Source organism: Trachypithecus francoisi, unplaced genomic scaffold, assembly GCF_009764315.1.
Source record: "Trachypithecus francoisi isolate TF-2019V2 unplaced genomic scaffold, Tfra_2.0 Lachesis_group8, whole genome shotgun sequence".
NCBI lineage: Eukaryota > Metazoa > Chordata > Mammalia > Primates > Cercopithecidae > Trachypithecus > Trachypithecus francoisi.
In genome coordinates this window covers 97,829,649-97,855,374 of record NW_022681473.1, presented here as the reverse complement: position 1 = coordinate 97,855,374, position 25,726 = coordinate 97,829,649, and the positions used below count along the sequence as shown (strand labels likewise).

The 25,726-nt window shown below is 38.8% G+C and overlaps 1 protein-coding gene and 1 pseudogene across 4 annotated transcripts in view; one reads left to right on the top strand and one right to left on the bottom strand.

The window, feature by feature from the left end:
* Window positions 1-25,726, bottom strand: part of ELMOD1 (ELMO domain containing 1) — a 76,796-nt gene that overhangs the window by 9,203 nt on the left and 41,867 nt on the right. For 3 of the 4 annotated variants that reach the window (XM_033204671.1, XM_033204669.1, XM_033204672.1), the window contains 6 exons: window positions 22,302-22,431; window positions 10,868-11,001; window positions 7,792-7,860; window positions 7,246-7,269; window positions 3,484-3,534; window positions 1,647-1,780 (listed from right to left, as the gene is read on the bottom strand). In XM_033204671.1, the coding sequence (XP_033060562.1) occupies window positions 1,647-1,780; window positions 3,484-3,534; window positions 7,246-7,269; window positions 7,792-7,860; window positions 10,868-11,001; window positions 22,302-22,431 (542 nt within the window). The remainder of the gene's footprint in view (window positions 1-1,646; window positions 1,781-3,483; window positions 3,535-7,245; window positions 7,270-7,791; window positions 7,861-10,867; window positions 11,002-22,301; window positions 22,432-25,726) is intronic. The other variant, XM_033204673.1, reaches the window with a different exon arrangement.
* LOC117080511 lies at window positions 14,261-15,607 on the top strand (annotated as a pseudogene).

Sequence of the window (25,726 nt, the reverse complement as noted above, 5' to 3'; positions counted from 1 at the left end):
CAGATATCTTGGGCTTTCCCTTCACTGCTCTCCTGGGATAGATTTCCTATTTTCTAGACTCCATTTATTCCTTTAGGATTACTCTCTTATTTTGTGGAAATAAGCTTCCCAATAAAGGTACAGGGAAGTAAAATGCTTAAGACCTTGCATTAAGAAACTGTCTTTATTCTATTCCCGTATTTGATTGGTAAGGTAGTAAGTTATACCGGGTGTAAAATTCTAAACTAGAAATCATATTCCCTTAGTTTTAAAACATATTCTCTTAACTTTGATTGACTTATTGATTGAGATGAGGTCTTGCTCTGTCACCCAGGCTGGAGTGCAGTGGTGCAGCAGCCTTGACCTCCTTGGGCTCAAACGATCTTCTCACCTCAGCCTCTTGAGTGGCTGGGATTACAGCTGGCTAACTTTTTATTTTTTTTGTAGAGACAGGGTCTTGCTATGTTGCCTGGGCTGGTCTCAAGCTCCTGGGCTCAAGCAATCCTCCCGCCTCAGCCTCCCAAACTGCTGGGATTACAGGTGTGATGTGCAGCGCCCAGTCTCTCTTAACTTTTGAAGACAATATTCTACTTTTTAGAATACAATATAGTGTTGAGAAGTCCAACGTCATCTTGATTCCCAATTCATTATGTGATAGCTTTGGAAGTTTTTGGGGTCATCTCTTTCCAATGTCATTAAATTTCACAATGATTAGGTCCTTGGTGTGGGTCTACATTAATCCATTGTGTAGGTACTTATTTCTTTAAGCATGAAAACTCATACTTCAGTTCTGAAAATTTTTCTTTCTTTATTTATTTGATTCCACTTCCTTAGTTTTCACCACTATTTTTCTGGCACTTCTATTATTCAGCTATAAGACCTCATAGAATGATCCATTAATTTGACAACCTTTTTTATTTTCTATTTTTCATCTATGCCTTTTTGCTCTGCTTTCTAGGAGAGTTTCGACTTTATCTTCTAATCCTTCTTGGAGATTTCACTTTTGCTAAAACATAGATCTGAGAATTAACTCAGGCTGTCTTCAGAACCTGCACTCTTGAGTGCTATGCCATGAGGATCAGAGGGAGAGAAACACCCATGATGTCTTTAAGTCAGACCAGAAGGGGATACACTGGAGATTATGCAAGAGCCAGGAAAGAGAAGAATTTACCATGCCTGAAAATGTAAGTGTAGATTTTTGAATGAGAAAACAAAAAAATCAGAACCAAAAGAGGAAGTTCAAAGGCTCCAAAGCAGCCAAATCACAAAGATCTCTCAGCTTCGATCCTTGTCGGGAGTGTTCTATAGAAACTTATATATATATATATATATGATTTATATTTTTTGAGATGGAGTCTCACTCTGTCATCCAGGATGGAGTGCAGTGGCATGATCTCAGTTCACTGCAACCTCCACCTCCTGGGTTCAAGTAATTATCCTCCCTCAGCCTCCCAAGTAGCTGGGATTACAGGTGCATATCACCATGTCTGGGTAGTTTTTTCATTTTCAGTACAGATGGGGTTTCACCATGTTGGCCAGGCTGGTCTTGAACTCCTGAGCTCAGGCAATTCACCCGCCTTGGCCTCCCAAAGTGCTGGGATTACAGGGGTGAGCCACCGTGCCCAGCATAGAAACCTGTATTGACAATTATACAACAGGATACTTACAGAATGTTTGCTGAAAGTGAGACAATGTTGGAGCTTCTGGGGCGATATTGTAGAAATGGGTTTTTAGAGCTCCGCTGATCAGTAGATTATATGCCAGGTCAGTTATATTGATGCCCACAATTGCAAATGAGTACCTATAAAGTATAAACCACAAAACCAACTGCGTGTCACATATAAGAAATAAGCATTTCCCATTAGCATGCTAAAAGACACTACTACCAGTGCCATGACAGTGTACAAATGCCATGGTAATGTCAGGAAGTTACCCTATGGTCTAAAAGGGGAAGAACTCTCAGTTCTGGGAATTGCCCACCCCTTTCCCAGAAAACTCAAGAATAATCAAGAATATTTCTTGTTCAGCAAATAATCAAGAAATAACCATAAAAATAGCCAACCAGCAGCCCTTGGGGCTGCTCTACCATGGAGTAGCCATTCTTTTCTTTTATTCCTTTACTTTCTTAGTAAACGTGCTTTCACTTGACATAAAAAAAAAAAAAGCATTTCAGTAATTGATAATCTGATATTTAACTTACTATTAAATTATCAGAGTAGCAGGTCACCCTTCCATCTCTACCCTATCAAAAGCTTGACTTCTGTAATTTAGCAGAAAATTTCAGTAATGTGTATCAAGAGAACTGGTAGTTCATATACTTTGACCTTTCCATTTCCAAATATATGACAGAAAAAAAATCCGAAGTAGACAAAGCTTTATAGATATAATTCATTACAGCATTCTTTATAATGGAAACGACAGGGAACTATTCAAATTCCTAAAGAAGACAGATAGCAAAATAAATTATGGTAATCTCATATATTACAGTTGATTAAAATGATCTTCTTAAAGATAATTTAAGCAGGATATAAAACATTACAGATAGAGCAAGCCATTTTATTATACACACACAGATGTGCAAGGAAAAAAACTAAAATAAAATGCCACAAAAGTTAACAAGATTGGGGTGATTTTTCGTTTACTTTTCTATAATAAATTGTATATTACCTTTAAGATGAGAAAAATTTAAATAAGTACCTTAACACAGTGTGTATTTTCTAGTTCCTTATTTATTTATTTATTATTTATTTATTTTTTTTTTGTGAGACGGAGTCTCGCTCTGTCGCCCAGGCTGGAGTGCAGTGGCCCGATCTCAGCTCACTGCAAGCTCCGCCTCCAGGTTTACGCCATTCTCCTGCCTCAGCCTCCCGAGTAGCTGGGACTACAGGCGCCCACCACCTCGCCCGGCTAGTTTTTTTTTTTTTGTATTTTTAGTAGAGACGGGGTTTCACCGTGTTAGCCAGGATGGTCTCGATCTCCTGACCTCGTGATCCGCCCGTCTCGGCCTCCCAAAGTGCTGGGATTACAGGCTTGAGCCACCGCGCCCGGCCCTAGTTCCTTATTTATATGTTTACCAAAAATTAATAGAATCCGAGTTCTTAAATCTTCTCTGCTAATATAAATCCAGCACAGAAAAAAATTCTCTGTTCAGAAATATTTTTGGATAATATGGGGCATTATAAAAAAACTAAAGTAAATTTTTATCAAATAGCCCAATATTTGATAAAATCCTTAAAAGAAAACTATCAAATACAATTCTAAGTGATTTCTGAAAATCATTTCCTTGTAATTACAACTGTCTACCTTGTCAGTTGTTCACAGGCAAAGTAATATCATATAACCATACAGATGAATCCACAAACATGTAAAAGTGTGCTTTAAACATTTTAACTAGACTGTATATTTCTATCAGGACAAGTAGAGTTTCACCCTTGTCTTTCATGATACTCTAGTTCTGGTTCTGGTTCAGACGGACCCTCTTTCCATGTGAGATCCCATACTCACCCAATTGCCTTATCCATCCTTTTCTTCTCCCATTCTGCTTTGCTGAATTTGCTGAATGGATGAATGAATAAGTAAGTAAATCAGATTTAATCTCTAATTGGTACTTGTTCTCTTTTAATGCTTATGTTAAAACTGTTAACTATATGCAGAGGTGTCTGCAGCTCAGTTATCCAACACTTATCAATTTAAATATTATCAGTTTTAAAAGCCACAATACAATTTATGTGGAGCTCAGAAATGGAATTATTTAAGGCCATGCTATTTACCTCCTATTCACTTTAGTACAGCCATGGGAGACAGCCCTAAAGGCCAAACATTAAGATATTCTTTTGCACTATCATTCATGATCAAACCCCTCCTTCCTGAAACATTTAGTGAGGTAACTAGATGTCATCTCACTCTCTCATGATTCCCCACTGCATTTTGTTTGGTTTTACCTAGTGGTGTTTATCCTATTCAGTCTTATTTGTGATGCCTGATACATGGTAGATGCCAAATAAATGTTCATCGATAAGTAAATGACTGAGTTAGTAAAAGAAAGAAAAGAAGAAAGGAAGCAGGGAGGGAAGTAAGGAAGGTAAGGAAAGGAGGAGAGGAAGGAGAGAGAGGGAGGGAGGGAGGGAGGGGGGAAGCAAGGAAAGAAGAAAAAAGGAAGCAAGGGAGGGAGGGAGAGAGGGAGGGAGGGAGGGGGGAGGGAGCATTTACAGGTTTTAAAAATTCTGTCCCAATAAGTGCTATGGTATTTCTTCCGGCTAAGTCAGTAAGCCACAGCAGCTCCATTTTCATCTGTTTTTGTAATTTGAGCTTCTGAATAAGACTATTTGAAAAAAGATTTCTATCATAGAAGCATTCTGAAAATGCTTGCTTGCTTGCTTGCTCTCTCTCTCTCTTTCTTGGCCTCGCTCTGTCATCCAGGCTGGAGTGTGGTGGTGCAATCTTGGCTTACTGTGCCCTACATTCTATTACTCTGTGTGCATCTGCCCCACTCCCATGCCCTTCCGTACAGCCAACAGGAGGAGGCAGGACTCATGTTCCATTCTTTCCTGTGACTGATGTAACCTTTATTCAGTATTTTACACTGAGGTCATTTGGCCTTTTCTTATATTTCCAATGCAGATAGATATGTAATTTAACAAATAAGGAGGCATCGTTTATTTATAAAGCTTTGTTGAAGAGAAAAGGGGTGCTTATAAATTCTTATATATAAAGTTTGTATAAATTGTATAAACCGCAGTTGGCATTTGAACTCAATACAGTGTAAAAACTAGTTATTATGAATATTTAATTTCTCTCTAACTAGAAGAAAGGAGAGTTCTCCAGAACACACAGCAAAGATTTTCTTATAAGACGCTCATATAATACACACAACACACAACTACAAAACATTACACAAAATTGATGTTTAACTATGTGTATTTTCGGCCGGGCGCGGTGGCTCACGCCTGTAATCCCAGCACTTTGGGAGGCCGAGGCGGGCGGATCACAAGGTCAGGAGATCGAGACCACGGTGAAACCCCGTCTCTACTAAAAATACAAAAAAAAAAAAAAGTTAGCCGGGCGCAGTGGCGGGCGCCTGTAGTCCCAGCTACTCGGGAGGCTGAGGCAGGAGAATGGCGGGAACCCGGGAGGCGGAGCTTGCAGTGAGCCGAGATAGCGCCACCGCACTCCAGCCTGGTGGACAGAGCGAGACTCCGTCTCAAAAAAAAAAAAAAAAAAAAGAAGTAAAATCAGAACTATGTGTATTTTCTATTCCACAAACGGCTATAATTCAAAATAACTGCTTTTAATTCATATTAAAATGTGCCACCTGTTTTTAAAGTGTAATTTCTGGCTAACAAACCAAACAGCTGAAGAGGAATCAGGAGATCAGGAGATTTTTTTTACCTTAAAGATTCATATCCAAACTAAAATAAGGTACGTGTGCAATTTAAGAAATTTTATATATAAGAATTTATAAGCACCTATTTTCTCTTCAACAAGGCTTTATAACTACACAGTATCTCCATATTTATTAAATCATATATCTATCTGCATTGGAAATAAAAGAAGAGGCCAAGTGATCTCTACTTATTTGATACTTATAGGATATCTTGACCCAAACAGATTGCATTCCCCTTGTAGGGAGAAAACAAACACACACACAAACTAACAGTCAAAATTTTCTTCTTAAACTTGAATCCGTTTTTCTCCCTCAAGTAACTTTAATACTCAAGCAATGGATGTTTACAAAAGCAGTAATGTGTCATGCTTGCTAAAGGATAGACAGGAAAGAGCTTTTGAACTTTATTGATTCAATTTTATTGTAGTTTGAGGGATAAAGCATGGTAATTTTATATACGTGACTACACATATATGCATGCACACACAAATGCTAGTCTCTTTTTAAGAGTAGTCACCCCAAACCTCAAATACTTTCTCTTGGATGGCTGACACAGGAGATACAACTATAAAGTGGTTTTTTTTTGTTTTTGATAAGGAGTCTCGCTCTGTCGCCCAGGCTGGAGTGCAGTGGTGTGATCTCGGTTCACTGCAAGCTCCGCCTCCCAGGTTCATGCCATCCAGTAGCTGGGACTACAGGCGCCCACCACCACGACCGGCTAATTTTTGTATTTTTGGTAGAGACGGGGGTTTCACCGTGTTAGCCAGGATGGTCTCGATCTCCTGACCTCGTGATCTGCCTGCCTTGGCCTCCCAAAGTGCTGGGATTACAGGCATGAGCCACCGCGCCTGGCCAAGCTTTTCTTTAAGAAAGACTCATAGACAAAGTCAGTTCCCCTCCAATGGTTAATGAGAAATATTGTGAGCTTATTGTCACTTTCCAAGGACCGTGGAGGACTCGTGTCTTCTGACTGATGTTCCTCCAGGATATGCCACCTGAGAGCATGGACAGACTCCCCAGCCAATTTTAACTAGAGGGAGTTTAGAGTCTCTACATTACAGAAATATGCAATTCAGAAGATGTAGTTAAAAAATTAAAATAGCTTGATTTTAACCATATAACAAGAAAAAGCTAAACAATTGTAGTGTTTTTCTTAAAGGAATGAATTTTTAATCTTATAAAATATTACAAATGTAAATTCAGGAAGTGTAATATGACTTAATGAATCTTAGCCAAATGAAGCTAGAATGAGTAAGATAGGAAGGTGGCGGGGGGGGGGGCGGGGGAAGCCCAACTCAACCTATCCCTGAATTTTAAGAAGGTTTTGATAAAATTTTGGATTTACTTAGCCAACATGAATACTAACAACTAATCTACCATCATGCTGAGGAGAAAAAAAAGCGATATAAAACTATGATTGCAAAATAATGGAACTCCTTCTAAGAAGAGTGACTAACACACACACACACACACACACACACACACACAAACTACCATTTATAATAATTAAATTAGATATATTGATAGAGAGTAAAGTTGTTCTGTGCAACAAAATTCCCAAATAAAATGCCCCTCTCTGGGGTGAATAGAGTCAGAACAGGTGTGGTGAGGTGTTCAGCCTTTAGGTGAGTGTTCAAAGTGTTTCTCCAACCAGATTTCGTCATGGCTGTAGAAAGACTGTTGGACATTTTCCAAGTGGTCAGTATCATCTGGTTTTCAGTTTGTTAAAACATAGCCCAGCTATAATTAACTATATTAGATTAAAAGTTTGAAAATATTGGCTTTTTGAAACAAATAAATTCAGAGTTCCTTAAAAAAAATTCTTACCCATACTTATTCTAAACAAAATAAAAGCAATAAAACACACAAAAAAGAAAAAATACCTTATTTCTTCTTTAGTGATATCCCTTCATGTAATCAAAGAAAAAAAAGTAGAAAAGCAAATGAAAATGCAAATAATTTAGCATCTAGAATTTTACAAGAAAGAAAGAAAGAAAAAAGCCTCAGCAATTCCAGATGTTCTCACTTGGTGCCTGACTTCTTAACTTCCATTCTTCCTTCTGTTGCCCCGTCATCTTTCTTGTCTCTGGACTCTTTCCCCCAGACCCTGCCCTTCTTCCATGCCCACCTCCTCAGTCTTCCTGGACACTAGTGACACTATCAGTCCCTTTAAATATAAATACATATCTCACCTGAATAAAATAAAATAAAAATGCATATCTCACCTGAATGGTGCCACTTGATATCCTAAATCTTGGAATGAGTACCTGAAGTTTTAACCCTCCAATTCAGCATTTATAATGAGGGCTTGTTTGAAAAAGCCTTGAGTCTCACTCTCCTGAGAATCTCATCAACAGATACATGTAGGAGATGAAGTTCATTTGATCTAACCCATAAAACCTAATTCATCTTTTACTTTCAACAATTACCTGCATTTCGGATGCAGAGAGTCAGACAGGACCTGCTGAGCTGCTGTGGCATCCCTTTCTGCGAAATACCTGCAGCGGGGGAGGGAAAGAAAACTGTAACTCTGTACTTGCTTACTTGCTGAACATATTCGTTTTAATCCAATTTGAGGTCATTTTGAATTCAGAGATGGATACTGGCATAAGGTTATTACTTGTTTCAGCTCCTCCAGGGAACAAACAGTTTTTCACAACAGAATTTTCGAAATGTAATGACATGGTAGAGTAGCTGTGAAACCCGCATAGATTTAGGAATGTATCCAGTAGATTTTGAAAATTTAATTAAGAGCTTTGCCATTACCCAGAGAACCAAAGATTTTATTATAAAGAGGGGTCATAGAAGAGGGGGTCAAATAGTTCGATTTTTGGAGGCCTTCAGAAGGCAGAAGCTTCGGTTAAGGGACATGACGAGAGAAAGAAAAGACTGAAGGAGATGAGAGAGGATATGCTTCGAATATCCACTGGGAATTTGAATTCTGGATGAATGGAAAATATCTTTTTGAGTTTAGATATGTTAAAAACAATAACATTTTATTCTAAAGGGAAAAGGGTAGTTAGGTTTCCTAATAAACACAAAAAGCTGCACACCCTCAAAAATGATCCGTTAAAAAGTACTTCATAGAGACAATGATAAAACAATAGCATATATTATTTAATGTGATGTGTGTATATTTCCTGCATAAATCCAAAGGGTAAAAGAAGTTCTTGAATTTCCTCTGAGGAAATTTCAAACCCAAGTCAGCAATTGTAATGCACACATTCACAGTTGTTAATGAAACGGAGTTTCTTTCCATATTTTCGTTGGTTATCTGAGTTTCCTCTTTTATGTCTCATCTGTTCATATTTTTTGGCTCAGTGAGTCTAAAAATGACCTCAAATAAAAAAGACAAATAACCTTATAGACAATAATACACTGAACATAGATCCTTTATCATTTATGTGTCAGTCTTATCTCTTTTTACTTTGTTTATGGGGCTTAGCTTACTGTAGTTTTCAATTTTAATGTGTGAAATTTATTGATTCTTCTTTTCCAGTTGATGCTTTTTTTGCTCATGTCTTTAAGAGATCTCTCCTTAGTCAGATATCTTGATTTTCTTCTAAAAGTAGGAAAGACTTGTTTTGGACTTTCAGCTTGTGAACTGAGGTGGCGTAGTGATTTAATTTAATTTTATTTTTCTCAGTGGAAGGCCAATGGTCCCAGTTATTCAAAAGCTGACTTTATCCACTTATCTGTAACATTGTCTTCATCATTAATGTTTACTTTCCGTTCATTAACATTACATTAAAACGTTTCATAAAAGAATGGGTGATTATTAAACTCCTTAAATTTAAAATAAAGGGAAAGATCTAGGGGAAAATGGGATGCCACCAAAATGACTGAGTAAGGCTTAACTTCTTTTAAAAATACATCACTGCCCTAATAGGGTAGCGTCAAAGGACACAAGAATCAACTTGAAAGGACTCTTTGGCTCAAAAAATAATACTACACATGACTGAATTAAAGCATGAAAAAAATACCAAGTGCAATTAGTTGAGTTACAATAAACATATAGAAACACAGGAGTTAACAAATGGTGTTTTAAAAATAGAGAGAAGGGGCCAGGCGCGGTGGCTCAAGCCTGTAATCTCAGCACTTTGGGAGGCCGAGACGGGCGGATCATGAGGTCAGGAGATCAAGACCATCCTGGCTAACCCAGTGAAACCCCGTCTCTACTAAAAAATACAAAAAACTAGCTGGGCAAGGTGGCGGGCGCCTGTAGTCCCAGCTACTCCGGAGGCTGAGGCAGGAGAATGGCATAAACTCGGGAGGCGGAGCTTGCAGTGAGCTGAGATCCAGCCACTGCACTCCAGCCTGGGCGACAGGGTGAGACTCCGTCTCAAAAAAATAAATAAATAAAAATAGAGAGAGCGAGCAAAAAAAAAAAATTGATCACTAACAGGGGAATGAGGCTACCAACTCCTGACTCTGAGAACTGGCAACCAAATGCAAAAATTGAATATCTGTCCTGCCTATATTTCAGAGAAACCAAATAACTATACTCTACAAGGAAACCAAGTCTTTAAAAATTCCAGCCAAAAATTATAGGAACAATAACAAAAATAGAAAAGCACTCTTTATACAAGTAATTAATTGGTTCAGTAAAGATCATAGAAGGAGGACTTTACACTGGAGGCATCAGAATGGGACCCCTCTGATTTGTTGCAGCACAGGGCTGAGAGTGGAGGGACACTGAAGGCCTCCCGCTATGATGTCAACCTGAATCTCTTCAGGCCTGTCTGTATACCTCCAATTTTCAGGAAATACAGGGGATGGATACAAGTGCAAACAGGCAAATCCAGACCATGGGACAGATTACAGGACAACTGATCTGAAATCCTGACATGGAGAAGGGGACAAAAGGAAGGGACAGAGCAAGAGAGGCCCATCTAATTTAAGAACACCAAACGGCATAGTTGGAAGTGCACTAGGACAAACCAGCCGTAAAAAGTATTTTCGAGAGAACTGGGAAATTTGAACATGGACTGGATAAAGATGACACCAAGGAATCACTGTTAATTTCGTTTGATGTGATAATGGCATTGTGGTTAATGTGAGGTAATATTGATATTTTTTAGAACTACATATTAAAATATGAAGGGTGAAATGATGGTGTAGAGTTTTCTTTAACACCCTTCTGCCAAACAAATAATGTTATGAATATTTCAAAACCTCAACAATTACTGAATCTGTATGATCAATACAAGGGTGTTCTTTACAATCTTCTCTGTTTTTACGTATGTGTGAAAATTTTAAATAATAAAACAATTTTTAAATATATTTGAGATTTGCTTTAAAAATCCATGAAATTTGCTGAAATACAAGGAAGGCTACTAGCAGACACTTTTAACATTTTATGCATCTGACCTCTCAGGGAATTTGAATGTTTTCTTAGAGTCTTATGGGAAGTAGCTTTTGAAGCTAATTACTCAGCTTTTGCCATTTCGATATGAGGAGACCAAAACATCACTCGATCAGTCAGCTGTCCTTCATTTTACTTACTGCAAATTGTACAGTCCCAGAAGTCCCATTCCTCGAAAATCTGTTTTAGGATCATCACCTTGGAAACCAATTTCACACCACTGCTTAGAAATCCGAGATTCCAGTGGAGTATTGGGCTTCAAGAATTTCCATAACTGTAGGGAAAAAAAAGAGAATTACCCTGTTGATATACACTCACAAATACCCTTTCCTATTGGTTCAGATTTTGTAAACTACATCATTAGGAGGAGCTTTGCAAAGCTGAATGTATGCAAATACATTACAATGAAAGATGTGATCATCTTTCAATTATTTATGACAGCATTTCTCAAAGTATGATCTGAAGCCTCCCTGGAGGTTCCCAGGACCTTTTCAGAGGGTCTGAGAGATAAAAACAAAACCAAAAAACTACTATTTTATAATAAGAGGTTATTTGCCTTTTCGTTCTCATTGTCTCATGAGTACATAGTGGAATTTTCCAAAGGATGTATGATGTGCTGTGATATCTTTGCTCTGAAGGCAATGGATTGAGTACTTACATATTTTAATGTTTAAAATCTTTCTATTTTAATTTTGAATAGGAAATTAGATAGCAGATAGGTAGGTAGATAGATAGATAGATTAGATAGATAATCTCCCACAAAAAAGCTCTTTGGTGCTCTCAGAAATATTTAAGAGTATAAAGAAAAGAGAGAAGAGGAAAAATTTCAAGGCCACCTATTATTCAGATTCTCGGAAAATGCTTTAATATTATATCAAAACTTTTAGCAGCATTATTAACCAAAAAAAAAAAAAAAAAAAAAAGTGAACTGACATGAGTTTCTTTTTGCTTTTTTATTTTGGAGACAGAGTCTCACTCTGTTGCCCAGGCTGTGCTCTCAAAAATATTTAAGAGTATAAAGGAGTGCTGTGGTGTGATTTCGGGTCACTGCAACCTCTGCCTCCTGGGTTCAAGTGATTCCTCTGCCTCCATCTCCAGAGTAGCTGGGATTACAGGCATGCACCACCACACCTGGCTGAGTTTTGTATTTTTGGTAGAGACGGGGTTTTACCACATTGGCCAGGCTGGTCTCAAACTCCTGACCTCAAGTGATGCACCTGCCTTGGCCTCCCAAAGTGCTGGGATTACAGGCATGAGCCACCACGCCTGGCCGAGTTTCATTTTTTTAGATCTCACCTATAACAGGAGTGAGAGTAAACATTATCATGTTGTTAGAGGAAGCAATATTAGTAATGTTCATGAATAAACCTCAAAATGTATTATTATCTTTAAGAGTTACCAAAAATAATTTCAGTTAAAATCAATTTTATTAATATATTACTGGACAATTGTAAATTTTAAGCATTATACTCTTTACTGCTTAATAAGCTGGTTCTATTTTTTAAAGTTTTCTGTAGAAATCAGCACATATCATTACTTGAGAGAGTTCCTGAGACCCACAGTCGTATAAATACGTAATGCTGAAACTCTTAGTTTTTTCTAATAGAGATGGGCATGTAAGCAAGTTTACTTTTTAGACTTACATCTTCATTACCAATATGGTAAAGCACAAATGTAAAATTTCCTTACTACTGTTTCAGAAATGATTCAATTTCTAAATTGCTTATTCTACATTACGAAGCTTAAATGAAACAGTAAGACACAAAATACCTTGCTAAATCAAGTTGTCACATACCTGACACAGTGTAAAACATAATATTCAATGACAGAAAATACTAATAAAAGCTGTTATTCATTTTACTAATGTTATTTTACACATTAATCTAATATTACTTATTATTCACATTATACAATATTTTATGTTAGTGCCACAACAGGTAAATTCAATTTGTCTAAAGGGCGAGAGAAAAAGGGTAAAAAGAAGGTAAATCTCTCATGCTTGAAAGCAAAATATCAAGCATGAGTATACAAAATCTCTTTTTAAAGAATTCACATAAGAATGTGCCAGTGCTCTGCATTCATCAAAACAGAAACTAGCAGGGTATGGTGGCTCAGGCCTGTAATCCAGCACTTTGGGAAGCCGAGGAAGGTGGATAAATTCAGGTCAGGAGTTCGAGACCAGCCTGGCCAACATGGTGAAACCCCATCCCTACTAAAAATACAAAAAATTAGCCAGGTGTGGTGGCCGGCGCCTGTAATCCCAGCTACTCGGGAGGGTGAGGCAGGAGAATGGCACGAATCCGGGAGGCGGAGCTTGCAGTGAGCCGAGATCGCACCACTGCACTCCAGCCTGGGCACAAGAGCAAAATTCTGTCTCAAAAAAACAAAAAACAAAAACCAGAAACTGTTTGAGATCATCAGAAAAGACTAAAATGAGACCAGGAAATCGTCACTGGGGAAAGGTTTATTTTTAAAAATCCTTTAGAGGACCGGGCACGGTGGTTCACGCCTGTAATCCCAGCACTTTGGGAGGTAGAGGTAGGCGGATCACGAGGTCAGGAGATCAAGACCATCCTGGTTAATATGGTGAAACCCTGTCTCTACTAAAAAGGCCAAAAAAAAAAAAAATTAGGCGGGCGTGGTGGCAGGCGCCTGTAGTCCCAGCTATTTAGGAGGCTGAAGAAGGAGAATGGCATGAACCCGGGAGGTGGAGCTTGCAGCGAGCCTAGATCATGCCACTACACTCCAGCCTGGGCGACAGAGTGAGACTCTGTCTCAAAAAAACAAAACAAACAACAACAACAACAAAAAAACCCTTTAGGAACTGATTTGGTGACTGACACGAGGGGAAAAAAGGAAAAAAAATGTAAAACTTGTCACATTCATTTGAATAATAATGTGAAGTCATCTCAGGGCCCTGCACAATTAAAAAATATCTTATTTTATAGAATGAGTGCAGCAAGATGGCAAAAGCAGGTGCTTCATTTCCGTAGGTGGGTGATAAACCTCACTCATTAGGTGAATGCTTAGTGTGGGATGCTTAGTAAATGCTTAGTAAAACATTTGAATAATAAAATGCTTTGGTTTTTCTTTTGTTTTGTTTTGTTTTGTTTTTTACAGAGACCGGGTCTCACTCTGTCACCCAGGCTGGAATGTAGTGGCATGTTCTCAGCTCACTGCAACCTCTGCTTCCTGGGTACAACAGATTCTTGTGCCTCAGCCTCCCAAGTAGCTGAGACTACAGGTGTGCACCACCCCACGCCCAGTCAATTTTCGTGTTTTTTTTGGTAGAGACAGTGTTTCACCATGTTGGCCAGGCTGGTGTGTCAAACTCCTGACCTCAAGTGATCTACCTGCCTTGGCCTCCAAAAGTTCTAGGATTACAGATATGAGCCACCATGCCTGGCCTGAATAATAAAATGCTTTAAAAAGAAATTTCATTTTAGTAATTTTATGGATCATGAAAGACTAGAATAATGGCTAAAAAGTGTTGTTAATCTTCAGATGATAGCAGTGTGGTCACGGCAGAGGACATGGCAATGCTGAGGTGGACCAGGCTGGGCACCTGGCCTGATGATTCTTTTGATGAAATGACAGGATGCTAGCTGTTCAGCAGTATATGCAACAGAACATAAGAGAAGATTGCTCCAATACTGACAAAAATCTTGAACCACCTGAAGGCCAAGATGCAGGTATATGGAAGTATGAACATTTAAGGCAATTCTTCCTTGAGCTAAATGGACTTGCTGTCAAACTTCAGACTGAATGCCATCCAGATACTTGTATTCAAATGACAGCAACTGAACAATGGATTTTTCTTTGTGCAGCTCATAAAAATCCAAGTGTTCTACTACAGACTATACTAGACACAGACTTGATGGTGCTGTGTCTTCTGAAAAGCAATAACTATTTCCCTAGCAGGGTTAGTATAAAGGAATCATCTGTAGCAAAACTTGGACCAGCATACTTTAAGATTTCCAGAATATTTTCACTTTTTTTTTTTTTTTTCCCTTAGATGGAGTCTCATTCTGTCGCCCAGGCTGGAGTGCACTGGTGTGATCTCAGCTCACTGCAACTTCTGCCTCCTGGGTTAGAGCGATTCTCCTTCCTCAGCCTCCTGAGTAGCCAGGATTACAGGTTTCAGCCACAATGCCCAGCTAATTTTTGTGTTTTTAGTGGAGATGGGGTTTCACCATGTTGGCCAGGATGGGGTTTCACCATGTTGACCAGGCTGGTCTTGAACTCCTGACCTCAAGTGATCTGCTGGTCTCGGCCTCCCAAAGTGCTGGGACTACAGGTGTGAGCCACTGTGCCTGGCCAGATGCTTCTTTTTATTACTCTAGATATTGGATGAATACGAAAATGAAACATTTTGTGTCACTAAGTCTGTGATAAAAGAAAATCTGATGTCCAAGGACAACCTGATTGTACCAATTTTAGAAGAGGAAGTTCAGAATTCAGTTTCTGAAGAAAGCAGCATGAAGGGGAATCACAAAGAAAAATATACCGATCACATGATTAACATTAATTATGTATGGTATGTATCATTTCAGACCCATCAATCATGTATCCATATTCTAGCTTCTTTGTTTAGTATAGTTGTCTGCTGTGTTTGCCTTTTAAAATGGGAAATTTTTTTAAAGTTATTCATAAGCTGTATATTCACCAGTGTGGCACTCATTATTTTTAAATAAGATTAGTATTATCTGTTTATAATGTCTGTTAGTAAAAGAACTTACAGTTTGGTAAAATTGCTGCTAACCAATCATTGGATTACAATCCTCATCAGACAAACCCATGTATTAAAAAATGGGTGAGGAACCATGTGCGGTGGCTCAGGCCTGTAATCCCAGCATTTTGGGTGGCCAAAGCAGGTGGATCATGAGGTCAGGAGTTCAAGACCAGCCTGGCTAAGATGGTGAAACCCCGTCTCTACTCAAAATACAAAAATTAGCCAGGCATGGTGGTAGGAGCCTGTAATCCCAGCTACTTGGGAGGCTGAGGCAGAGAATTGCTTGAACCCGGGAGGCAGAGGTTGCCGTGAGCCGAGGTGGTGCCACCGCACTCCAGCCTGGATGACACAGTGAGACTCCATCTAAAAAAAAAAAAAAAAGAAGAGTAAGCTCATATAATCCATTTACTAAAAAGGTAGTAATGTTTTTCTTTGATTTTACCTCTTAGTTTAGATATTCTAAATTCTGTAGTACATAGTTCCATCTTCCCTGAAACCCTTTAACTCATTTAGGGAAATGAGTTTTTAATATGCATATAGGATTATGTATAATCTAAATATAAGTGCAAATGAAGCATTAGTAATACTTAAATAATCTTACTATGCTACATAAAGTATATTCTAGGCTATCACACTTGAACAGGATTTACCTTCCTGCACCAGTGGATTGTTACATATAAGAGGGTGATGATAAGGCATGTAAATGATGCTCCCACTGGAAACCTGCCCTGTCCGCCCTTTCTCATTTCCCTTAACTCTCTTCTCCAACTAGCTTAGCTGAAAAGCTTTTCACCAGACTGTGATTTCGTGGTGGCTTATGCCTGTTTATATTTGTATTAATTGCTTACCGATTATACCTCATATTAGCAATTACATTACACTATAGGAAAAATGTATTGGCATAGGCTCTGCATATCTTGGTTTTACTAAATTGTGGTAACTACTTAGAAAACAAGTTATTAAACTAGTTTGATTCTTCCTGTTATATATATATATATATTTCTTTTTTGAGACAGAGTCTTTCTCTATCGCCCAGATAGGAGTGCAGTGGCACCATCTTGGTTCACTGCAACCTCTGCCTCCCAGGCTCAAGCAATTCTAGTGCCTCAGACTCCCGAGTAGCTGGGACTACAGGTGTGTGCCACCATGCCTGGCTAATTTTTGTATTTTTAGTAGAGACAGTGTTTCACCATGTTGGCCAGGCTGGTCTCGAATGCCTGGCCTCAGGTGATCCACCTGCCTCGGCTTCCCAAAGTGCCTGTTAGTAATATTAACCTTTTCACCTAACCATCTAGGCAGCATTAAATAGGACTGAAGAAATATTGTAGTATTTATTTTATATCCCCTCTCCACAAAGTTTATGTTTGAATTATATGCACACATGAGATTAATTGCAATAATTCACAGGTTTTAAGGGTGTTGATGAATGGTTATACATTTACCGGACTTTGTTATAATTCAGTGTCCTAATAATGATTCAAATGCAGATTGAATAATTTTATAATCTATTGAATGCTGTTTTTGATAAAGCATAGAAGGTTTTATTGCTAAACTGATTTTAATGAGGGATTGAGGGTCAAAAAATTGTACATGTTGTGAACAAAGTTTTTAAATCCTTCTTTTAAACAGATTTAACATGAGGAACTTCTTTTTCATTAAAAAGGTTATTTTGAAATTCAGATGAAAATGTATTCATCTTGTCTTTTTTTTCAGACTTAGGGAATAATTTGTACCATATTATGAGACAAGAATGTACAGCAAAAATGTGGGACTAGTAGTATACTGAGAGTATGTATAAATAGTTTATGCCTTTCTGAGCCTGCCAGTCCTTTTGGCGTTTAACAGTACCCAGCAGCCACAGTCATTATTGTAACCCTTAAGAATTCTTATGTCCACAGTGAAAGCAACATTGACTTCGAAGTTACGCATTTTTTTTTTTTTTTTTGAGACGGAGTCTCGCTGTCACCCAGGCTGGAGTACAGTGGCCGGATCTCAGTTCACTGCAAGCTCCACCTCCCGGATTCACGCCATTCTCCTGCCTCAGCCTCCCGAGCAGCTGGGACTACAGGCGCTGGCCACCACGCCCAGCTAATTTTTGTATTTTTTAGTAGAGACGGGGTTTCACCGTGTTAGCCAGGATGGTCTCGATCTCCTGACCTCGTGATCCGCCCGTCTCGGCCTCCCAAAGTGCTGGGATTACAGGCTTGAGCCACCGCGCCCGAAGTTATGCATTTATATGAATGGTACTGTAGACAAATGGGAATAGTAATTTTTAAAATAAACTTGCTAAATATTGAGAGGCTAAACCAGTAGATTAATAAATATATGTAGCAAATAAAATAGTCAAACTTATTTTGGAAGATGAAAGCCCATTATGCTAAAATACTTACATGAAGTACAATTATCTGTATATTTCCTATTTTTAAAAAAACCTTGAGCCAGGCGCCGTGGCTCATGCCTATAATCCCAGCTACTCAGGAGGCTAAGGTTGGAGAATTGCTTGAACCCGCGAGGTGGAGGTTGCGGTGAGCCAAGATTGCACCACTGCACTCCAGCCTGCATGACAGAGTGAGACCCTGTCTCAAAATAAATACATATAAAATAAAATAACCTTGAGCTATTTCGATTCTCTCCCAATAGGTAAGCTCTTCCCTGAAAAAATAAGAGTAGGGGATGGGGTGCTCCTGAAGGATGAAGTCATGCACTAGGAAGCCAACTTCAGATCTGAGAAACGGTGGTAGGCTTATGGTGGGGACTCTGAGGAATCCACTCATCTAGGACTGTGCTACTGGGAGTAGTTATTACAAAGCCATCTGCCAAGCGGAGGAGACGAGGGGCTAGGAAAAGTGATTCCTATAGCAGAAGACAAGAAACAGATGTTGAGTCAGACTGTTATCCCTCACAGACTGCTCTCTCTACTGAACTCTCTTCACTTCGAACTGAAGCTTTACACAAGTTTATTTGAACACTTCTGCCTGGTCTTGAACCCTCTGCAGAACAGAAAGGGAAGGTGATTCGTCTACCCTTGAGCTACAGCATTCAAGGAGAAGCAGCTTCTCACCAAAGTCACCATGGGATTGCCTCTTTCCATCAGGAGAGGGTCTTTAATTCTGGACTTTATGTTTTTCATTAAATGCATGAATCCACCTAGAATTTTGTCTTCATTATTAATTTGGTTGGAACACTTTTAATAGAAATGTCCATATAAGTGATTCATATGGACAGTGATATTATTCAATTTCATCCCAGGCTATGTTCAAATGATCATAAAATCTGGACTTTGAAAATAATTTAGAACTCTAGTAACACTGATAATGCTCTCCTATGCTTAAAAAGCCAAGCACTTAAACATGTAGCAATACTTTATATGACCTGTGCTTAGAAACTAGGGGTCAGCAAACATGTTTTTATATTTAACTTAATTTTATTATTATTATTATTATTTTCAGAGCTAGGGTCACACTCTGTTGCCCAGGCTAAGTGCAGTGGTACAACCACAGCTCACTGTAGGTTTGACCTCCTGGGCACAAGTGGTCCTCCTGCCTCAGCCTCCCAAGTAACTGGTACTACAGATGCACATCACCATGCCCAGCTATTTGTTAATATTTTTTTTTGTGGAGATGGTGTCTTGCTATGTTGCTCAGGCTGGTCTTCAACTCCTGGGCTGAAGTGACCCTCCTGCCTCAGCTTCCCAGAGTGCTGGGATTACAGGTGTGAGCCACTGTGCCTGAGCACAAACTTTGTAAAAGACCAGTTGACAAATATTTTAGGCTTTATGAGCTGTATGGTCTCTGTTGTAACTACTTAACTTTGCCTTTAAACTAGGACAGCACCCATAGCAGCTATAAACGCCACACACAAATGCATGTGGCTGTACTGCAAATATTATTTGTAAAATGGGTGGTATGCCAAATTTGGTTTGCAGGTCTTGGTTTGCTGACTTTTGCTCTAAACAGTTCTGTGAAGTAGCTAACAAGGGTATTATTACCCATTTTAAAGATGAAGAAGCTTAAGCTCAGGCAGTGAAACACAAACCGTGGGTCAGCCCTGGAAAGACCAATGTGAACAAGATGTGGTTTGTCTCTCAAGACCTAGTGCAGTGTGGTAGCCCAGAGCCCTGAGCTGCCACCCTATGTGAGCTTGCACAGCCACTTCACTGCTCAGCTTCAGTTTCCTCATCTGAAAAATGAAGATAAGAGCAGTGTATCACCACAAGGCTACTGTGATAATGAAATGAAATAATGCCAGAAAACACTGACTGTAACAATTGGCACACACTGAACACTCAATTAATGTTTTATTATTTCTGATTTTATTATCATACTTGAAACTTGAACAAACTGAAGAAGAGAACAAAGATTCCCACTCCTAAGTTTGCTTGGGGAGCTAGTGAAGATTTCAAAATTCAGTGAGTAAGGATTTAAAAAACAAGCTGGCTTCTGCAGTGACAGTAATAGGTAACAGAGGGAACAGCATGAACAAATTCCTGGGCATATGGTATGGCACGGCTTATTCTGGGTCATGGTGAATGGCAGAGCATGGCAGAAATGTACTATATGTGATGAGGATACAGGAGCTGTAGCTTCAAGAAATACATTGGAAAGCCTCCAAAATGACATGCTAAGATGCGTGGGCTTTCTACTATAGGACACAGCCTGAAGTTTCTAGTCTAGGGAATAACAATGAATATATCTGTGTTTTGAGAAAAAAAAAAAAATCCCTCCAACAGTATTTCAGATGATGTGAGGGAAGAATCTAATGGTTACTGGCATAATTAAAAGGCTGTTACAGCCCAAGTTGGAGATGATGGCTAGAATAAGGCATTGGGCATGGAAAACATTTCAAAGATACCTTAGGGTGCTGTATGGATAAGATTTAGTGATTTTTGTTTGTTTGTTTGTTTTTTGAGATGGAGTCTTGGTCTGTCACCCAAGCTGGAGTGCAGTGGTACGATCTGGACTCATTGCAACCTCTGCCTCCTGGGTTCAAGCAATTCTCCTGCCTTAGCCTCCTAAGTAGCTGGATTACAGGCATCTGCTACTGTGCCCAGCTAATTTTCGTATTTTTAGTAGAGACAGGGTTTCATCATGATGGCCAGGCTGGTCTCAAACTCCTGACCTCAAGTGATCCAGCCACCTCAGCCTCCCAAAGTGCTGGGATTACAGGCATGAGCCACCACACCTGGCCAGATTTAGTGATTTTTTTTTTGAAGATGTAGAATATGCCCCATTTGGATTGTAAGCCACTTGAGGGCAGAAATGATGCCTTTCCCCAAAGTACCTAATGCAGTAACGAACAGCCCTGACTTTATAATTTACTAGACGTGTGAATGAGAACCTGAGCTAAAATGCTTACAGTTTTCTCATCTCTAAAATAAAGATAGCCATCATTTCCTTGCCTACCTCATATAGCTGACAGTTTAAATAACACATAATCTAATCATAACCACAGATGAAAGTCATATACAAGTTCTTGAGATGTAGCTAATGAACTATAATAATTCATGCATTCACTCATATTTGTTGAAAACCTACTACGTGCCCGCCCACATACAAGAGATCAGCTAAAGATGGTGCCTAGCAGGCACCTGGATGTCACTCATTCTGAGGGAACCTCAGCTATTCTAATAAATTGTTCAGGTTCTTGTGACTATCTGTTAATTACAACACCTCTTTTCTCTGTCACCTCTTATTTCCTATGTTTGGATAATTCTGTTGAACTACCTCCATCAGAAAATGGTCAGAAAAAAAAAAGGCAATACAAAGAGATAAAACTCAGTCAGCAGGTTAGCTAAACTTCAGCAGGGAGAAAAGGAAGAAGAAAAACTATTGCCAAGAATGAGGCATCTTTAATTTTTAATGATTTACATCAGATCCAGCACTAATTAACAGAGACAAATGAGTCATTTGCTTAAGTACTTACACACATAAAAACACACTCCTTCACACAAAAACACAACAGGATACATTTTTGAAATTACATCTTCTGTTGACATTTTTCAATAAAATAAAGGCAGCTAAACAAATGTTTTCTTACAGTTTTGTTACTGCCTTTTTGAATTCTAGGAAAAGGCAAGGAAGTACCCTAACTCACTCTAATTCTAAAGAAGCATCTGTTTTCAGAAATGCATTTATAAAACATTTCTGGTAAGCATGTAGTTCTAAAGGGTAGTCTTAATTATTGGGGGGTCTTAATTTCTTTAGCCCCAAACTCAGTGTTTTGAGAGAAAGTATTACTGATGTTTCTTAATATACCATCAGATCCTGTAAGATTTTTAAGGTTTTGCTTTGACAGCCAGGAGTATTCATAACTTCATATTATTTCTCCAGAAGTTCTAGTGTGCCAAATATAAACCTTTACCTCTTCTAATACTCTCTAAGTTGCATGCATAAATAATCAGCATTAAGATCTTGGGTAATTTCCCAAGAGGGCCATTGCTGAAGCAGAAACCGACTTTATCTTCTCTGATGTATATTAAAAGTCATAAATGGGAATCCCAAGTCACTCTTTGACAAATGCTATTTCTCCTGTTGGCTTTCAACACATGTTAAACAATCTAAACTGAAGCCAAATGTGAGAGCCCACAGAAATCACCTCTGATGCTTTCTCAGATTACAGAAGAAAATTGGCTTTGGACTTAACTTCTCACAGGAATTTTCTGATGAAAAATTTACTTCCAACACCTGAACCAGCAAGAAAATTTGACCTTACCAACCAGTTAGGGGCCCGTGTCTTACCCATCTTTGTACCCCTGATGTATAGAGCAGTGCCTAGTACATAGCAGGTGCCTGGCAAATGTCAGCTGACTTAGATGAAGAACTGAAATGTGTTCAAGCACTAACCTTCAAAAGCATTTCTTCATGTTGGGGATTATCAGAATCATAGGGCTCTCTTCGCAGTTTTTCCACATCTGCAATAAGGTTCCTGTACCCAACGATTTGCAGAAGGCAAGCTTGAAGAGAGATTCCCAGCCTAGGATGTTCAAAAACAGAGGAGACACACAAGGAAGAACAGGGCATCACTTTGGCATTTGTTCACTTGATGTATGCATGATAGAACTTCTCATATTAATGTAATATGCAGGGAAAATTGCTCAAAGATGATCTATTTAATAGAAGCACAATTATTATTAAATCTCCCCATGGACAACTGTAGAACCTGGCTAAAATTTGCCTCAAAGTCTGACTTTTTCTAAGGCTAAATTGCAATGCTATGGCTTAAAAATAAGGGATTTCTGAGGCCAAGATGTGAGGATTGCTTGAAGCCAGGAGTTCAAAACCAGCCCAGGCAACAAAGCAACATCCTATCTCTACCAAAACCAAACCAAACCAAACCAAACAAAAACCCACAAGGGATTTCTTTATGCAGGTTACTTGAAATTATAGGTAATATTGGGCTCTTAGGGATTATATAGCACCCCCCTAGGTGGTCATATCAGAATTACTTTAGAAAGATGTGTGGAAGAGAACAAGGGCCAGGACAACAGAAAAAACCCTTAGGGGCTTCAAGGAAAAAAATCAAAACAAAATGAAGCGAAACAAAGTAACAATAACACCACCACCTCCACTTGGGAATGTCCTCCTCAGGGGAGACAGCGCTAAGAGGGTAGTTACAACTTTACAAGATGTTCTATTACATTCTGACCGCTGTAGTTGTCTGAACACGTTTTCTTATGCTGAAACAAAATCTGCTTTGCTTATGACCAAACGGTTCAAATTCTTTTCTCTGAGCAAATTTATTTCCACCTTTCCCCTGCCATGACTATTTAAGATAGTGATTCTTCTAATCTCTAGGGAAAAGAGAAATCGTATTTCTTCAATTGCCTCTCATGGGACATGGTTTTCAGATGTTTTATTTTATTTTTATTTTTTATATTTTGAGACAGAGTCTCACTCTGTCGCCCAGGCTGGAGTGCAGTGGTACAATCTTGGCTCACTGCAACCTCTGCCTCCTGGGTTCAAGCGATTCTCCTGCCCTAGCCTCCTGAGTAGCTGGGATTATAGGTGCCCACCACTACACCCAGTTAATTTTTATATTTTTTAATAAAGATGGGGTTTCGCCATGTGTGGTCAGGCTGGTCTCAAACTCCTGACCTCAGGTGACCTCCCTCTGCCTCTCAAAGTGCTGGGATTACAGGCATGAGCCACCGCGCCCAGCCGGTTTTCAGATGTTTTATGATCGCTCTCAGTCCTCTCTGAATGTACACTATTTGAATAATAGTACCGTTAAAGCATATCACTAGAACAGAAAACAATCTGGCAACTATAACACACAGAGGATCATTACTTTCTGTGATCAGAATGCTGTTTTCCCTTTCTACAGCCTCTAAAGTAAGGTAGAATCTAAAGGTCTAATAGTAGTACTTCATGTTTATCTTTTCCTCCTAAATTCTTTACAGTCATGTATTTTCTGTGGCTCAAAAATGGCTGAACATTGGCAATTGCATATGATACTCTCCAATCTAGTCTTTTGTCTTGTTCACTCATGGACTTTGAGCATGTTGCTGTGGTGTGGTGGTGGTCATTATAATCACTGTACATCATCATATTTTTTTCAGGGGTAAACGACATGCACAGATGTTAAATCTCAAGTTGAAGGCAACAGAACTTAGAACTGTGTACCTGCTCTAAACGTACAGGACAGTCAGACAGCCTAGGAATACTGAACTTTAATAAAGTCGTATTCAATGAATGGCTTTCATCATTACTTGTTACCATAGCACCAAACAACTAGGTCAGATATTAAAATTTAGGAAAGGGCACCATAGCACTAGTCACCCAGAAAGTCTATGTAGGATGGAGAAGAGAGTTAATTTTGAGGGGAAGAGGAGAAAGGAAGGAATATAAGAGACAGGAATAAGGAAAGTCAATTAAATTTTCTCAGGCCGGGCACGGTGTCTCTCGCCTGTAATAATCCCAGCACTTTGGGAGGCAGAGGCAGGTGGATCACAAGGTCTGGGGTTTGAGACAAGCCTGGCCAACATGGTAAAACCCCATCTTTACTAAAAATACAAAAATTGGCCAGATGTGATGGCACGTGCCTCTAGTCCCAGCCACTTGGGAGGCTGAGGCAGGAGAATCACTTGAACCCAGGAGACAGAGGTTGCAGTGAGCCTGAACTGCACCATTGCACTCCAGCCTGGGCGACAGAGCAAGACTCTTGTCTCAAAAAATAAATAAATAAAAAAATAAAATAAAATAAATAAACAAATTTTCTCTTTCATAATTTTTAGTGCCACCATAAGCAGCACTTAAAAAAATGTAATTAAAACAAGTGAGGTTAATAGTAGTAACAGTTTGGTAAGTTATAAAGTGTTTTCCCATGTCTAAGCTATTTCTTTGTTTTCTCAGAAAAATATTTAATTTTTTTTATATCAAGCTTATCAATGTTACCCTGGAAAAAAAGGCATTAGAATCCACATGGAGATTTAAAAAAAATACGACAGGTTGAGTAACCCTTATCTGACATGCTTGGGACCAGACATGTTTCAGGTTTTAGAATATTTGCATATACATAATGAGATATCTTGGGGATGGGACACAAGTCTAAGCATGAAATTCATTTGTGTTTCATATACACCTTATACACATAGCCTGAAGGTAATTTTATACAACATTTTTAATAACAGATGCAATCTGTCACACGAGGTCAGCTATGGAATCTTCCACTTGGGGCATCCTGTCAATGCCCAAAAGTTTCAGATTTTGGATTTTCAGATTAGGGATCCTCAACCTGAACCTAAAAGGGTCTTTTCAAAAAATGAGAACAAGAGAATGGATGGCAAAGAAATGCTCTTGAATGCACCTTATATAACTTTCATAGAAAAGATTTGCTATTAAATCTAATCCAATCTCTAAACATGATTATTACAGGACTCATATGTCCCTCTTGCCCAGTTGTAGTCTTAAATTTTTCGTTCAATCTTATTTATAATGAATTGCCTTTTTATCACCTTCCCAGAGGAATAACATATATGTTAGAAGGTTTCAAAAAGACATTTACTATATAAATAAATCAATCTTTGGTAGTGGAATAGGCAAAAGGCAGCTAATGAACTGAAGTGGCTGCCGAAGAACGTTATGGAGACCAGGTGAAAATGGAGTTTTTGTGACGAGCCCCTGGATAGCTAGTATCTAAAATCCTTCCAAAAGGGAGCCCTATGCAAGTGTGCTCTGAAATTCCTTTCAGCTACAGTTCCTGTAATTATTAATAAAAGCCTTTCTCAAAGGTAACATCTGAAGTTCTCAGACATGAACATCTAAAAGAC